We start from the raw sequence: 17,698 nt of genomic DNA, 5'->3' as shown, positions 1-17,698 counted from the left end.
TCTGAAATAAAAATTCATTTTACAGTTGATGGAGTCTCATCACTTGATTTGCAACATTTTTTTTCTAGTTGGTACCAAAAAATAGTGGTGCCTTACAAATGATGGCACCTTAGACTGGGTGAAATACGGTGTATAGAGTATTTTTTATATGTCGCCTTTTAACATACTATACCATTTATTTCATTTATTGCTTGTCACCTACATAAGAATGAAAAATCCCTGAGAACAGGGATTTTTGTCCACTTTACTGTTGTTGTTCCAGTATCCCTGGTCCCTAGAACAGTGTCTGGTACCTAGCATGCCTGTGATAAGTATTTGCTGTATGGATGAACAGTTAAAAAGAACAAAGCAGTGTTTTTTTTTTTTTATTCTAGCAAGCAGGGATACCTGCATAGAGGAAGAGAAACAGAGAAAAACTGGAACATCTGAGTCTTGTGGGAAGGGGTCAGTCCCAATCACAGGCCAGAGGAACACTGGCCTAACTTGAGTTACTCACAGTATAGAGGGAGAGGTGGATATTGCCAAAGCCAACCCAAACAGGATGTTTTAGGTATTAAAGTAGAGACATGTGCTAGGAGCAACACAGGAGGTAGCCACCATGTCGAGAGCAGCCTGATGGAATCAAGTCTATGGGAAGATTAGGAGTTCTCCATGTAGTGGAAGGAGACAGACACAGAAGCAGAAAACAGCTTGGTGTGCTTGGGGAATGGCAAGTAACCTGTGGCCTGGAGTAGGCCTTGCAGGTAGGAGCTAGACTCAGAGGCAAGCAAGGCCGAGGATGCCAGACACCTGGCCCGGTTATGGAGACTGGGGAGCCCCTGGCATGCTGGGCAAGGAGAGTGGATTGTTACCTGTAAGTTCCTGTAGTGGACAGCGCTGCGGCAGTGGCTCATCTTTGCTGTCTCCTCGCTTGTGTAGAACAGCCCACACAGCTTGCAATAAAAGCCAGTCCTGGGAACCACGAACTCCACCCCTGGGAAAGGATGGGGGATAGACACGCAGGGTTAGGATGGCATGGGAGGCAGGCCCCTGTGTCCTGGCACCCATCAGGTAGAAATGGGAGCCACGAGCTCCACCCCTCACTTGCTGTTGACCTTGGCTGGTTACTGAGCTTCTCCAAGCCTCAGTTTCCTCATTTGCAGAACAGTCACAAAGAGACTCACACCCACTTCATTCACAGGTGGTTGTGAATGTAAGGGATGGACTCGGCGGTGTGGTAAGCACTTAGCCATTCCATGGCCTGCCGCTGGCCTGTTCTACTATCAGCCTCCTTCCAAGAACAATGAAGGTGATTTCTGACGTTTCTGATATTTCACTTGTTGGATTTCATTTCTTCACACTGTACCTCTCTCTGCAGCTGCTGTGACCAGGACTCTCCAAGAATTCTCTCATTTTTGTTTGTTTATTTTAGAATTATGTTCTTTACAGAAAAAAAAGTAAATAAAAGGAAGGAAAAAATCACCCAGAGTCACTCCAATCCAAATATTTTCTTCCACATAATTAACCCATATGTAGACCTCTTTTGGGGGGGCCATTTTAGTCATACCCTAATTACAATTCTCTGTCCTCTTTTTTTCGTGAAATTGTATATCATTAACATTTTCCCACTTCCTCTAGTCTTTACATCCGAACCATCAATTAGCATTTCATTTGTGATTTATTAAATATAAGTCCCAGAATTCTGGGAGGGCTTTTGATTCCAAGCAAAGGAAACAACTGGCACCACCGCCAGAGAGGAGTGACAATGTCACAGCCAGGGGAGTCATCCTTGAAGGGATGGTGGCTGCTCCAGCCTCCACGAAGGTGTTTTGCAGGTCACAGTTCTCCTTTTGAAGACACGGTCAGTCAGTGGAGTGGAAAGAGCCCAGCTCTGAGAGGGTCCAGGCCAGATGCTAAGAACCCATGTGACCTGGGGAGAGTCAGCCGAACTGCTCCTGGGGCTCAGTTTCCTCACCTGAGAATGGAGGTAGGAACACACGCCCTGTTTACCAGGCACCTGACTGTGCAGCGCCAGCCAAAGGGCAGGGTGTGAGGGCTGTGAGAAGCAGGACCCATCAGGGAACTAAGAAAGAGGGGTGATGCTTGGAACACCCAATCCCACTTGCAGGCTGGGGGGCAAGCCTCTCTTCTGCTGGGGCTGGGCAATGGTTTCAGGTCTGGCCATCCTGTGTAGAAGGAAGGAAGGGGCCGGGGAATGGCACAGGCAGGGGAACAGCAATTTCTTGCAGGGATGGGGACAGGCAAGGTCTCCACTCATGACAGCGCCTGCTCCAAGGCACAGCGTGACCGACTGCAAGCCCAGCTGGTTGGGTGGCTTCACTTTCCCCCTCCCACCTCCCAGGACACTGAGCTAAGTGCCTAGGAGACCCTGTCAGAGGGAAGCAGCCTAGACTTGTCATTAGAACTTTTTTTTTCATTTCAAAATAGCCACTTATCAGTGTGAAGGGCAGCTCTGAGGGAGGGAGATGGGAGGGAAGGAGGGAGCCCAGGAGGCCTGCCTGCACTGACAGTGGGGCTGTGGCCCGGGGCCTGAGGCGTCCTCCTCAGTCTGGCTTTCTCTAAGTGCCACATCGCAGGCTACACACCATGCCCTCGGCAGTGGTCCCCAGAAGTGAGGGGGCCTCACTCAGGCCCAGGTGCCCGGAGGGAGGTTGAGTGTCCTTCCCTTCCTCTTTGCAAAGGATGGAAAAGTGGCCCCAGCTTGGGCTGTGGGGGCCAGTTCTCCCCTCCACCTCACAAACAGGTCCTGGCTCCTGGCTGTTGGTGCTGGCAGAGGCGCATTCAGCAAGGTCTACCTCCTTCCTGCGTTGTTACAAAATAGTTTTCCCTCTGCTGCTGCTCTGCAGGGAGCCAAGACCCCCGCAGTATAGGAGAAGGGCAGCTGGGAAAAAAGGAGGGCTTTGATCAGAGCCACACTCTCAGTCCCGTCCCAGCCTCTGGAGGATGAACCAGCTGGGTGGTACCAGGAAAGAAGCCCTGGGGTTTTTATTAAGCCCCCTGTTGAGTCCTCTGAGTCCCTGTCCTGGGATCCCCAGAAGGGGTACAGATGCCCTAGGAGCTACCACAGACCCTGAAGCAGGGATTGAGCTGGTAGCCAAAGCCCCCAGCAGTATAGCTACAGCTATCTTCTGTCAGTTCTGGAACTGATTTCACTTGAACTTCTACTGTCTTCTACTGTCAAAAAACAAAACAAAACAAAAAAACCTTGGAAGCCACAGTGTCATGGGGAGAAAATAGAATGTAGAGGCAAACCCAACTCTTTTACTTATGCTGTGTGACCTCAGGCACACTGTTTACCCTCTCTGAGATTAGTTTCCTCATCTGTGAAATAGGAATAATAGTGCTGTAAGTGATGTTTAGGGGAAGCACCTATCATTTTGCCTGTTGCTCAAAAATACTGGTTTGGAGACATGTGTTAAATATTTCATCACAGAAGCTGTTAATAACTGCCTAAATGTTGGCTTTCTCACCTGAACCCCAACCTCTCCCCAAGGCCACGTGGGGAACCCAGCTTCACAGTTTGGTGGCAACTTTCTTCCCTGGCCCCTGCTCTGCAAGTTCAGGCAGTACCAGGCAGCTATCAGGCAGCACTAGGGGAAGAGAAGCCTGGGTGGGGAGAAACCCCAACAGCTGGTAACTTGTCCCAGAATAAATGGGGGTTGCTGCAGACACCACATATCCCATGGCACAACTCAGGACACTTCTGGAATGTGACGGGGACATGAAGAGGCAGCATCAAGACATATTGCCCTGGCCCTGATGTGTTCTGGAGCCACTCAGTCCTCCATTTTTCAGCCTCTACTAGGATCGCTAAAGCTGCATTTGGCTTCTAATAACAGCTCATGGCACGGGTAATTATAACTCTGTCATCCTAGTAAAGCTGGGACGGATAGAGGAGGGAGCTTGCACTTTGCAGGCAATGCTGTTTGTTTCTACTGAGAGCAAGCCTTGGCAGGCTCGCGCTGGCCAGGGTCATGCAGAGCTGGCCTGGATCTCAAGTGCAGAGTGCAGTGTACTTCCCCAGCCATGCCCACCCCCAGTCCCCGAGCAACGCGACTGGCCTCCCTTTCCTCCAAACTGGGAGCCCAGTCCTTGACATCCCTTATTTCAGCTCTATGCTTTCCATGGGACAAAGCCAAAAAATTGTCTCTCACCTCCCTAGAAGTCTCCATGCCAGTAGTGACCAGTCCTGGAGGCTAAAGGGTTATGCAGCCCCGGTGAGAGGAGCCATAATAGGTCTTAAATATTTCATGAGTGAATAATAATAATAGACAACCCTTATTAAGTAACTCCCACTGGTAGCCACTAAGACCTTACCAGTATTTGTTCACTTAATCCTCAAAATAACTCTGCGTAGTAGCCTCCTATTACTATGACTGATTCACAGATGAAGAAATCCAAGCAGAGGTTAAATAAGTTGCTCTTTGTCATCCAGCCAGTAAGTAGTAGACAGGGGATTTAAACTCAGGGAATCAGATTCCACAGACTGTGTTCATAGTTTCTGCACAAATGTTGCCTTTCCTACACTGTGTTGCTGCCTGAACTGGAAGAACCTGGAGAACAGAGTGATCTGAGATCGGAAATCCTGAGTTTTTTTTTGTTTCTTTTCCTTTTTTTTTGAGACAGGGTCTCACTCACTCTGCTGCCCAGGCTGGAGTGCAGTGGCACAATAATGGCTCACTGCAGCCTGGATCTCCTCCCAGATTCAAGCAATCCTCCTACCTTAGCCTCCCAAGTAGCTGGGACTGCAGATTTACACCACCACTCCTGGCTAGTTTTATTTTATTTTATTTTTTTGTAGAGACAGGGTCTCCCTATGTTGCCCAGGCTGAGAAATCCTGAGTTCTAACCTGCATTTGCTATGTCATCCTGGGTAAGTCTCTGGACTTCAGTTTCCTCACCTGTCAAATGCAGAACCTCATACCATACTCTTCCTTCGGGGACCAATGAGATAATGAATCTCAAAGCTAACTGAAGACTATTAACAAGTACAATCTGTAAAGGCCCCAACTGAAAACAACCCAAATATTTGTCAACAGATGAATAAATAAACAGAATGTGATGTATCCATATATGCAACACAATACTCCTCAACAATAAAAAGAAACAGACTGGCCGGGCACGGTGGCTCACACCTGTAATCCTAGCACTTTGGGAGGCTGAGGCAGGTGGATCACCTGAGGTCAGGAGTTCAAGACCAGCCTGGCCAACATGGTAGAACCCCATCTCTACTAAAAAAGACAAAAAACTAGCCGGGTGTGGTGGCAGGTGCCTGTAATCCCAGCTACTCCGGAGGCTGAGGCAGGAGAATCACTTGAACCCAGGAGGTGGAGGTTGCAGTGAGCCAAGATCACACCACTGTACTCCCGCCTGGGTAACGAGAGAAAAACTTTGTCTCAAAAAAAAAAAAAAAAAGAAGAAAGAAACAGACTACTGATCCACCCAACAGTACAGATGAATCTCGATGCTGAGCAAAAGAAGCCAAACTAGCACATACAATATGATTCCCTTTATATAAAACTCTAGAAAATGCAAACTAATATTTAGTGACAGAAAGGAGATCCTTTACCTGGGGGTTGCACTGTGGGGAGGGAGGGGTTACATAGGAGACAGGAAATTTGGGATATGATGAACATTGTTCCCAGTCTTGATTGTGGTGATGGTCTCACAGGTATATTTATAGGTCAAAACTGATCAAACTATGCACTTGATATGCACTTACTGTATATCCATTATAACTCAATAGAGCCAATTTTAAAAAGGTGAGATACTATTTTCCTCCTAACTGGTTGGGAAAGATTAAAAACTGATAAAATCCAATGGGAGGTGGATATTGGGAACTCTCACTCAAGGTCGCAGGGAAAACTGATACCATCTTTTTGGAGTGCAATTTAGTAGCAATTATGAAAATTTAAAATGCAAATACATACCACCCTAAAACCCCCTGGCTAGGACGCTCTCCCACAGGAACACCGGCATACACATACCACTGAACAAGCACATCTGAAAGGCAGCAGAGAACAGAAGCTAAGAACATGGCTCTAGAGTCAGATGACTGGGATTTGAACCTGACTCTGGTTTTTGCCAGTTATTAGCTGTGTGACTCTGCATTTCAGATTTTTTATCTGTTAAATAAGGATAAAAACAGCACCTACCTCATAGGTGTTTTGAGAGGGTTAAATGTGATAATACATACAGATCCCTAGGGATGGTGCCCGCATGGGGAATGTTAACAATAAAAGCTTAGCTATTAAAATGGGAAAAAGAGCAGACAGCCTAACTGTGCACCAGCAGAGGAAAGATCAGTCATTTATAGCATAGCTTTTACGATGGAATATTTGCAGTGGTTAAAAAGAATGTGTCCTCTATGTACTGACATGAAGAAATGTCTAAGACCTGCTACTAAGTGAACTTGCAGAACATTATGTGTGTAGTGTGATCCTATTTTTATGAGAGAAAAACTGGGCATGACAGTTGTAGGCTACCTCTGGAGACTGGGGAGAGACTGGAGGGAAGAGATCAATCAGACCTTTAATATTGACTTGATATGGTTCTTATTTTTTGAATTTGTTACAATAATCTTTCACACTTTCTATAATGAAAAACAGTAGTAAAACACAAATTACAAGGTAGCAGAATTTATTCTTAATTTTTGCTAGTATCAATTAGGTTCCAAGTTCTTGGATGACAAGAGACTTGCGTTATATTTCTTGGTTACCCCAGAGTGTCTAGCACAGTACCATGTTATCCAGTAAGTATTTGCTGACTGACTGAATGCATGAAGGAGCCCTCTCTTCTCCTGCAGGGTGGCCTTTGCAACTCTTTTCTAGAGCTAAAATACCCAGGGTCATCTCAGTTTATTCTAAGGTTAGTATTTCTTTTTCCTTCTTTCTTATGTTTTTGTCTTGGGAGACGCTGTGCAGCAAATTTATCCCTTAAAAAAAAAAGGAAGTTTGCTCTCCAGATCTGACTATAAAAATGGTACACCTGGAGGAAAGAAATAGTAAGAGATTTTTTTAAAGGAGAAGGGAAAAAAAGAGCAAGTTGGATGGAAAGGACGAGCCTCCACACTGACCAGCCCCTCCCTGCATGATCAGACACGTGGTCATCAGGCATCAGATGACCCGTGCTTCTTATGCTTCCCTGTGACACTTTCCCAGGTGACACTTTCCTGAGCTCTCCTTCTGAGCAGCTGCTACTACTACTTTATCTAATTCCAACCTTTCAGAGCTAATGCGAGGGGACTCAAAGATGATGTAGGCTGGAGTTGCTGGGTTAGTGGTTGTGTCAGAATCTCCCAGGGAACTTTCTTAAAGTGCCTTCACTCCCTACCCTGAGACTCTGCTTAACTCTTCTCTTCGAAAAGGGATTCATTCCTAGGTGATTCCATCGGTAAACTCCCTCCCCACTTCATTCCCAACACTTCCACCATTGAAAAAATCACTGTCTAAACTACAGTGAGGAAACTAAGGCTCAAGAAGGGGTATGACTTACCTGAGGGCACGCAGTCACCCATAAGTAGGAAGAACAGAAACCCAGGTCTCCCTGTTCAATACCCTTTCTATGAACTAGGGGGAGTCTGCCCCAAACACATTCTATTCAGCATCATTGCCTCAGAAAAGTTGGTGCTTTAAAGAGAAAAAAATATGTAGCATTGTTCTGGGAAGGGCTGGAGCAATGAACAATAGCAGACGAAGTTCATTTTTGTTGACTTTATGGAGGCTGCTGGGCATCTGCTTTCCTGCCTGAATAAAGGCTAGGCTTAAAGGCTCCATGTCATCAAGAATAAAGCATTCCCTGACAGGAAAAACCGGACTTCTTAGCTCTGGGTCCCAGGGCACTGTTATTCAAGGCTGTTTTCACGGAGTATCTGGTCTATTATGGGAGACTGAAATTGCAAGAAACTTTACAGCCGCCCCTTGCAAATCTAGGTTATTGCATCATACACTTAAAATAACGATAGGCCGGCCAGGTGAAGTGGCTCACACCTGTAATCCCAGCACTTCGGGAAGCTGAGGCAGGAGGATCACTTAAGCCCAGGAGTTGAAGACCAGCCTGGGCCACATATGGAGACCCCATCTCTACAAAAAAAAAAAATTAAAAAAATTAGCCGGGCCTGGTGGTGTGCACCTGTGGTCCAAGCTTCTCAGGAGGCTGAGGTGGGAGGATCACTTGAGCCCAGGAATTTGAGGCTGCAGTGAGCTGAGATCATGCCACTGCACTGCAGCCTGGGTGACAGAGCGAGACCTTGTCTCAAAAGAACAAAAAACGATGTCAACAACAAAATGACAAAAAGCTCTCTCAAGCTCTTGAGGTTGCTATGGAACTGTTATCTCCTAGACCTGAATTTCAGGAAAGACTGTGTGTTTTGCTTACCTAGAGGAATGCTAAGTTCACTGAACACATCCTCTGGTTCCCAAGAGGGCAAAGAAAGGGGCTGTTTCAGTTCCACTTCAGTGTACTCTGGTGACCTCACCTCCAGAGATTTCATTTCCACGTACCTGGAGTTTTCTGCAAAACATGAACCAAGGCAAAAAAAAAAAAAAAAGAAATATAACATGCCTCAAAGAGTCCCTGAAATTCTATCCCTGCATAGTATGATTGGGAATTGTCCCTTGGACTGCTTAATCACATAAGGCTGGGGCAATGGTTGCTAATTAGAACCAAAGCACTGTCATTAGGAGCTTTTTCCACTGCCAAAAGAATGCCACACACAATAAAACTTGGCAAATCTTTGCATTTGGCCCAGGGGGATGGGCTGCTGATGCCTTCAGTTGAGAAGATCCACCCCCCACCCCCCATGCCTCCCATCTCAGTATCATTCCATCTCTGCAGGCAGAGGAATTACTGACGGGCAAAAATTGTGCTGACTTCCACTGAGGCTAGCAAAACAGGCAATGCCATTCTCTCCCCAAGCTTGTCAAGCTGTTATTAAATATGAACCCCAAACACTGGGTCAGTTAATGAGCCTGTAACACTGGCACATGTTGAGACCTACACCTCAAAATAAAAGGGGCTTGATTGGAGTGAGGTGAAGATTTCACTCCTCCTTTATTCTTGCCTTCTCTAGACAGAGCCCGGGCCTCAGGGTTTCTCTAGCAACAAGAAGGCATTTCACGGCGGGGTTTCCATGGAAACTCAGATCCATGCAGGTAAAAAACAGCTCAGGTCAGCTTGACATGGAAAAAATCCCAAGCCTCCCAGTTACCTAACAGCTCATGCCACCCACAGGGCCCTGGGTTGAAATGTTCATTTTTAAGCCTTTCCTCTGTATTTTCTGCCCCGACTCTCACTTCAACCTCTGGTGTGCTACAGGCTTTCTGTAAAGCAAATCCCTAATTATTTTCACAGTGAGAATTTTAAAGGCTACTCTCTCTCCCTCCCCCCAAACCCCTTGATGGATCTTAAGTTCCACTTGGCAGAGAAGACGGGGCTTAGCCTATTTTAAACTCTCTCTTTCATGATGTCACAGTGCCGGGCATAGGCACAAAACGTCACTTCCAATGGAGTGAGAGAATATCCTGAAACAAGTCTTGTATCACTGTGAGATCCTAGCAAAAAATGGGTCTGAGGTAGTAAGAAGGGGAACAGCTGTACCCTTTAAGGATCCTCTGTTCCTTCCCCTTCCACTCCTTTCTTGCATCCCCTACTCTTGCCCCCATCACAGAAATAACAGCCTGGGTGGCCCTCTGCTGTGCAGGCATGAGGCTCCTCCTGATCTCCTTTTGCTGATAACCCAGTCTAATTTTAGTTATCCAAGTCCATCTGGGCTCTTGTAAATGCAGAGAAGTCTGCCCTGAGTTTGCTTCCCAGAAAACATGCAGCCTCCTATCTAACTTCCTTTACACCACTTGCCTAAAATCGCTAGCAGTTTAGCCAGGCTTTTAGAGGCTTGCCTTTGTTGCTAAATCACTTTCTGCACCCACTTTAATGCTAGTTGAAACCTTACTTATGTTCATTCCAGCCTGCACATGCTCATACTTTATCAGGTGAGCAGGAGTCCAATCAACCCGACCACCCGTGAGGAAAGGGGAGGTAGTTACCCGGGGTCAACACTTCTTGGCAAGCTTGGTTTTGGAGGTCGGTTTCGATGGGGGGGCTGGCTTTCTCCTCCAGGGGGCTGCCTTCACAAGCCCCATCTTCGGGGGTCCCCCTGGTCTTGCAATCATCGACAAATGGGCTTGGCTGCCGGGCCCTCTCCTCTGCTGGCTTAGGGGAAGACATTTGCTGGACTGTAGGGGCTGGATGAACATCTGAGCTCTCCACTCCCTTTGCCTCCTTCTCGTAGCAATCTGAATCCTCCAGGGAGAGGCCTGTCTCACTTTCAGCTGGCTTCCGCTCAGCATCCAGATTTAGGCCAGGCATTTCCACGTCCATGTCACTGGGACAGCTTGTGGAAGCAGAGGGCAGTTCTCTGGGTGACTTGAGGCTGATTTCTGCAGCCCCATTCCCTACGGCCTTGACTCCTTCCTTGGGGAAATCCTGGGCCAGGTCTAGGTCTAAGGTGGTTGTCACACACAGACATGTTTCTGGGCAAATTTTGTCTTTCTGGTCAATGGGCACAATTTCTTCCAGCTCTGGGATGTCTGGTTCCATGATAAAATCTTCTTCTTCCCCAACCTCGTCCACTGTCACCAGCTCCTCCATGTTAGTGGGATACCAGCTCTCCCCCTCTGCCTCACTTTCACTCTCCCAATCTTGTTCCTGCACAAAAATGCAGAATGGAGGTCAGAGGGTGGTTGAGAGCATTCAACTGGAAGGCACAAGACTTGGCCATAAGGACCACTCAAATCAGGAAGAATCTGAGCATTCTTACCTCTACCTGGTACAATTACTGCGAACCACTCAAGTCCCACAGCACCAACTCATCTTTAGGGTGATGCTCAAAGTTTGGAATAGGCCCTTAATGCTTAATCTACCATATTTAAAGTGACACAAAGAATTTCAAGCCCTAGTAGATAATAGGTGCTCAATATACAGTTTTTGAATGCATGAATAATGAAGTTATAAACTCTAAATACTTACTGGAGCATCTTTCTTGCATCTGGGTCATCACTAAATGTAACTGCAGCAAAGCCCCTCACAAAATTCCCCCCAAGCACCCTCTCCCAGCAGGGGTACATACACTCCCACAGCCAAAGCTTCTACTAGGCCCCTTCTAGAACTTTCCCCTTGGCATCTGCAGCAGCCCATAGACTCCCAACTCCACAGACAGATTTAGGAGATCAGCTTGCCTGCCAGCGATACTCATTTCTCCTGCCTCTCCTGACCGGAAAGGCACGAAGATGGCCCTTTTCCAAGGACATTTCTTTTTGTTGTGGCAGCTCCAGCCCAGGAGAACTGTAACTGGATTTTTTCATTTTAATTAAGTAAAACAATCTATACAAGCACAGTAGATGGCTTGTTAATCGTAGGATCTGGGCCTGCTGAAGTCAGGGCCCCAGCTTGAGTGCCCAAAGCAGCTTCTCGCCCCATCCCTGCCAAAGGACTTGTCTATTTTGGGAGCCTGGCTCTGAAGCCTGAGTCTTTTTTTGGGCACATGTTTTCTCGTAGGAACACAGCCAAGTTGCTGGAGAGTGAGCAGAGCCCAGACATATGGGTAAAGATCGCTTCAATAAAAACTGTCCGAAGATTCCAGGCATAGCCACTCCTCCAAAGTAGCGCTAGGAGGACTGGTTCATTCATGGAACTAATGGTGGGGTCTCAGCCATATTCCATCCAGCAGGACATCACCAGGCAAAAGGGGGACTCCTGTGACTCAGTCCCTCGTGGCAGAAGTGCAGAATCCGAAACAAACTTTACCTTCTTTGTCCTTGTGTTTTCCGGATCAGAGAACTCTGCTTCTTTCTCCTGTCTGCCCACTGATTGAGGGCTTTCTTCCATGCCCTCCTGTTCCTCTTTTCCAGCCTTACCAAAGGAAGAACAGAGCAAACCAAATCAACAGCGAGCAGTGACAGGGAGAAGAAAAAAAGAATGATATTGAATGCAGGTCCCAGCTCTCAGATAGGTTTCACATACAGCATTTCCTTTATCCTCCCAGAATCCCTCGGAGGCAGCTGCTATCAGCATCTTCATTTTATAGATTCGAAAACTGAGGTTCAGAGAGGTTAAGTAATTTGCTCACAGTCACACAGACAAATGGAGGCAGAGAAATGTCTTGAAGCCTGGCCCGATGTCTTTAGGGGGCAGAAATACCTGGCAAACTGGGTATTTTTTGCAGAGTAGAAGCAACAAAACTTGAGCTGACTTGGGCCGGCCAAGACCCCGGGGTTAACCATCACGGTGACATTTCCCCAACAGAGTCATCTTGGCTATGAAAAAAATCATTCAGGACACTTATAGGTAGAAAGGGCACAGTCAGAGTGCCCTCACACCTTTCTGTTGCCCTCTGTCCTTGAGTGATAGCCCAAACTAACACTCCCTTTCCTCCTTCCTTGTATTCCCTTCCCCCAAATCAGGACCCTCACAGTAGTGTGCATGTCTGTGAAACTGAACAATTGAAAGCAGGTGTTTGGTTTGAGAATTAGGGCCTCTACCCAACCTTTAAGACAAGGGTCAGCAAACTATAGTCTGCAGGCCAAATCTGACCTACAGCCTGTTTTTTGTATAGCTTGTGAGCTAAGAATGAATTTTACATGTTTACATAATTACATTTTAAGTGATTATAGAAGTGGCTACATAAAACCCTCAATTTTGACCCTTGGCCCACATAGGCTAAAATATTTACTATCTAGTCCTAGAAAACTTTGCCAACCCCCACATTAGAAGTTTCTGGGGGATATTCTCCCATGACTTAAACTTCGGCCACCAAATCAATGACTACTCCTGGGCTTTCTGAGGGCCAAGCTGCAGTTCTAGGACATTCTTGGCTGAGGTTGGTTCTAAGTAAACCACTCTAGTTCTGATTTCTTACAATCAGACACACCCCCTTGAGCTGACTAGGAGCCAGCTGGAGCAGAAGCTCAGGGCTGACTGGTTTCACCAGTTATTACTGGACAGGGATACATGGTTCAAATCCTGAAGTCCTTTCTGTTTCCAGTGTTTGCTGTGGAAGATTCCACTGAAAGCTTTGCTGAAGTCTACTGCACTAGCCTGAGTATAAAGCAGCTACAAATACCTTTTTAGCTATTATAGCTTCTACCAACAGGTGACTTTATTTTTATCTCCCTGAATCAACTATCCATGGCCCTCTCTTGTCAAAATGAATAATCCTTACCCTTCCCAAGCAGTTCCTGCAGCCACACTCCCAGATCAACACAGTAAAGGGACCCCCTTCAGTTCAAGTTGGGAGAGGCAGGGACAGTCTTGCTAGCCGGGCTGAAAGCCCTCCACCAAGCAGACCCCTGCTCTTCCACCCTGCAGGCAAAGGAAACAACCTTTCAGAGCTTCCCTTTGCTGTGGGATCACTTCCAGGAGAGAGCAGCAGCTTAAGTGGAACAGATGGGTGCAACGGGTGCCCCCAGCTGCCCACAGCAGCTCACAGGCTGAGACTGAAACGCCAACTGTTGCAAGCAGGGCTCTGCCTCCACAGGGCCCGGGCTACCGAACCACTTCCAAACTGGTCTCCCACTTCTGCTCTGTACCTTCCCCCAAAATCTATTCTTCCCAAGGCAGTCAAGAATGATCATTCCAAAAATGCAAAAATGATCACATCCTCACCATATTGTCTTTTTTTTTTTTTTTTTTGAGATGGAGTTTTGCTCTTGTTGCCCAGGCTGGAGTGCAATGGCATGATCTCGGCTCACCGCAATCTCCGCCTCCTGGGTTCAAGCAATTCTGCTGCCTCAGCCTCCCAAGTAACTGGGATTACAGGTGCCTGCCACCACACCTGGCTAATTTTTTTTTGTGTGTGTATTTTTAGTAGAGACAGGGTTTCACCATGTTGGCCAGGCTGGTCTCGAACTCCTGACCTCAAGCGATCTGCCTGCCTCAGCCTCCCAAAGTGCTGGGATTACAGGTGTGAGCCACTGTGTCCAGCCTCCTCACTGTATTTTCTTGCTTAAATACTTCATTTGCTTCCCCTGGTAGTTAGGATAAAGGCAAAAATCTTCAACCTGCCTACAAGGCCCTGCATAGTGTAGGCCCTGTTGACAAGTCGGCCTCACCTCCTGTTACTCTAATGCCAGCTCTCTGCTACGGCAATGCTGGAGCCCTGGAGCTGCTGGAGGCCCTTGTGCATGCTGCTTCCTCTGTCTTTTCACTTCCTTTTCACCCAGTCAATACTCACCATGCCTCCAAATCTCAATAGGCACAGCCTAACCCTGAGAAGGCTCAGATTTATCACAGGCACTCACAGCATTGCGTACCTTCATCTCCTTCTTAGCACTTAATACTCAAGCTCTTCTGTTCATTTAAGAAATCACGGGATTAGCATTTCTCTCACTAGACTATGAGCTCCATGAGCCCAGGGGTCATTTCAGTGTCACTAACTATAGTCCCAATGCCGGGTGCTCCACAAATATTGGTCAATAAAAGAATGAAATTCGTAGAAGGGGGTGGGGTGAATAACAAGTTCTCACCTGTCTTCCCGCATGGTTGGGCCTTGTCTAGGCTCTGAAGCATAAGGGTTCTAAAAATCTTCACCTCTTATGGATTGGTTATACCAGGGGTTACACTCTGGGGCTTCTAGATGGCATCTGGCCCACAGGTATGTTTTGGTTTATACTAGACACTTGTCTTGCTCTAAGAAAAGGGAGATTTGACAGCATGGCATGCATTCCTGCATGGCAGCTGTAGAATGGAGATGAGCAGTAGCTCCGGCCCCACAGATGGCACCACTTTCTCAGTCAGCCATGGTCCCATCATGCTGGCCTGGCTCCACTTGTCATTAGCCTAGCTTCCCTTCCCTAGTCACCTGGGCCTGCCACTCTCGAACCCTCCCTCCCAGTAGGATGTAGCAGTGTTTCTTCCCCATGTTTTCCTTATCTGTGACTTCATTTCTTTCCTCCTCTTTATGGTTCTGTGGCCAGGATTGGGTCTCAGGTATGGACGTGGCCACCCATCACCACGGAGCAGCACGCACACTGGCTTCTCAACCACGGGAACTTTCTCCAGAGAGCTCAGGATATTTTAATGAGCATGACCTCTTTAAAGTACTACAACAGCCTTGTGATCACACCCATTTTACAAACAAGAAAAGTGAGGCAGAAGAAAGCAGGGTCTGACCTGGTTCTCAGAAGCCAGGCCTTTGCTTCCAGAGTCTGGGTTCCAACCTTCATACCTTCAACAGGTTCTCACTGGACACCTGCTGTGTGCCAAGCCCTCCTCTAGGGACTGGGAATACAGCAGTGAACACAACAGACAAAACTTCCTGCCTTGTGAAGTTTACACCTGGAGCTGGGGGTGACAATAGACACTAAGTAAAATAAAGACATTAAGTGATAGGTTTGAAGGTGGTAAATGCCACCAAAAACAGGAAAGCAGGGAGGGAGAGGAAGGGGTTGGGGTGTTGAGATGGTCTGCAGTGGCGAGAGGGAGAAGAGTGGGTTGGGGTGTTGAGATGGTATGCAGTGACAAGAGGGAGGGGAGCAGGTTGGGGTGTTGAGATGGTATGCAGCAGTGGGGAGGGAGAAGAGTGGGTTGGGGTGTTGAGATGGTATGCAGTGGTGGGGAGGGAGAGGAATGGGTTGGGGTGTTGAGATGGTCTGCAGTAGTGTCGGGGGAGGGGAGGGGGTTGGGTGGGGTGTTGAGATGGTTTGCAGTGGTAGGAGGGAGAAGAGCAGGTTGGGGTGTTGAAATCATATGCAGTGGCCAGGGACAGTAGAGAATGTGGCCATGAGTAAAGACAAAGGAGGTGAGGAGCAAGCCAGGAAGACTTGTGGCTCCTTGGCAGCAGCAACACCTGTAAAGGCGCTGAGGGCAGGAGGTGCCTGGTGCACTGGAAGAGCAGCAAGCCCTGCTGCCTTCATTCCCAAGTTCAGTTGCCACCTGTTAATCTGACTCCTGGGGCAGCCCTGTGAGGTCTGGGCTTTTCTTGAGTTCATCATACAGAGTTTGAGGACAGTGCAAAATACTCTCTGTTCTGCTGTCATTCCAACACACAGTGTTGGACTGCCTGGCTCCAAACCTAAAGAAACAATCTGTGAGGGGCCCCAGTAAGTCCCTACTGACCCCACTCCAGGGTTGTAAGAGGCAGAACCAACTTGAGGGACAGAACTGTGGGGAAATTCTTGGGGCTTTCTGAGATTCTTTTTCCATCAGGGGCTCTTTGGCTGACACATAGTGTCACCTTAAATGAGCAATGTTATACAAACCGATGAGAGCAGGGTGGTAAAACAGAAGAAGAAAAGAGGTTCCCAGGGCAGAGTCTTAGGAGTGCGAGTAGAAGTGCAGGAAGCAGCTCCACCTCTCAGCCTTGGGGGAGAGAGGGTTGGCAGGCTGGTGGTATCCACATGAAGCCCAGGCTTTGCTTGAGCCCCTGCCAACTCTTGCTCTCTGCCCATCATCCATCACCAGCAACTTGGACACCTCCAAGCACATATACTTTTAAAAATATCCACTGGTTCACCAGGTCCTTGGGATCCAGTTCAAGTCCTTGGTGAGGCACACAGTGTCTTCCATGAGTCTCACCCTCTGCCCTAATCTCATCTCCTGTTCTTCCTCCTGCTATGCCAGTTAGGAAAAATCATGGCAGACTTTGTAATGGGCAAAAAAAGACTACTGGGTGTCCTTTCACTGGAATGCTGGGCATTTGTCTAGCACATCCTTTCAGGGCATCTGATTCTATAGAAGTCTGCACCTTTCATTATCTTGAACTGAGGTATTTTACAACTGTATAAGTTGCAGAAATCAGATCCTAATACAAATGATTCTTGTTCCTAGAGATGCACATGAATTGTCTCTGCTGGAGATGCAACCGATTCCCTGCCGCCTGTAGAAGGGGCCACTTTTACACCTATTAGCAAATTCATTTTAGCATTCCTGATTGCCTGTATATGTTGCCTGCTCTTTGGATTCTCTTTTGAGTTGGTTTTTGCATCTCATGATGCCGTCATTAATTAATGAGTTGAATAAAACCTTTGACATGTATTCATTATATATGTGCATCAGAGTCATGATTTTACTCTTTAAAAATATTATCCCTAATATGCCCTAAAGATGCAGCCATGCCGATTATCTCCAGGTTCTTCAAAACAGTCTTTCTTTTTCACTTTTGCCCTGGCTTCTGTTTCTATCAAGAATCTTGGCGGGGCACGGCGGCTCACGCCTGTAATCCCAGCACTTTGGGAGGCCAAGGCAGGAGGATCATGAGGTCAGCAGTTCGAGACCAGCCTGACCAACATGGTGAAACCCTGTCTCTACTAAAAATATAAAAATTAGCCGGGCGTGGTGGCGCACACCTGTAATCCCAAATACTAAGGAGGCTGAGGCAGGAGAATTGCTTGAACCCAGGAGGCAGAGGTTGCAGTGAGCTGAAATCACACCACTGCACTCCAGCCTGGGTGACAGAGTGAGACTCTGTCTCAAAAAAACAAAACAAACAAACAAACAAAAAAACCCAAACTGCTTTTTTCTACTTTTAATACTCAGCTCAAATATCACCCTCTCTGAGCAGCTCTTTTCCTGTTCCTGTGCAGAGTCAATAATTGCCCACAGAGCAGCTCATCCGCTGTAAATGCTGGCATGAGTCCCATTGTATACAAATTATTTTTATATTAATAGGTCTGTTTCCACCACGGGACTTCAGTCTCTGCTGTAA

General features: G+C 47.2%; 1 protein-coding gene across 2 annotated transcripts in view; it reads right to left on the bottom strand.

Moving 5' to 3' along the window:
- The window catches only part of RBM20 (RNA binding motif protein 20), a 194,136-nt gene that overhangs the window by 7,431 nt on the left and 169,007 nt on the right, over positions 1 to 17,698 (bottom strand). For both annotated transcript variants that reach the window (XM_055352121.2, XM_004050092.5), the window contains exons 10-13: positions 11,803 to 11,907; positions 10,044 to 10,704; positions 8,377 to 8,511; positions 852 to 973 (exon numbers count right to left, since the gene is read on the bottom strand). In XM_055352121.2, the coding sequence (XP_055208096.2) occupies positions 852 to 973; positions 8,377 to 8,511; positions 10,044 to 10,704; positions 11,803 to 11,907 (1,023 nt within the window). The remainder of the gene's footprint in view (positions 1 to 851; positions 974 to 8,376; positions 8,512 to 10,043; positions 10,705 to 11,802; positions 11,908 to 17,698) is intronic.

The sequence above is a fragment of the Gorilla gorilla genome, chromosome 8 (assembly GCF_029281585.2).
Source record: "Gorilla gorilla gorilla isolate KB3781 chromosome 8, NHGRI_mGorGor1-v2.1_pri, whole genome shotgun sequence".
Taxonomy (NCBI): Eukaryota; Metazoa; Chordata; class Mammalia; order Primates; family Hominidae; genus Gorilla; species Gorilla gorilla.
The sequence above is the reverse complement of the archived record's forward strand: the minus strand, read 5'-3'. Positions and strand labels throughout refer to the sequence as shown.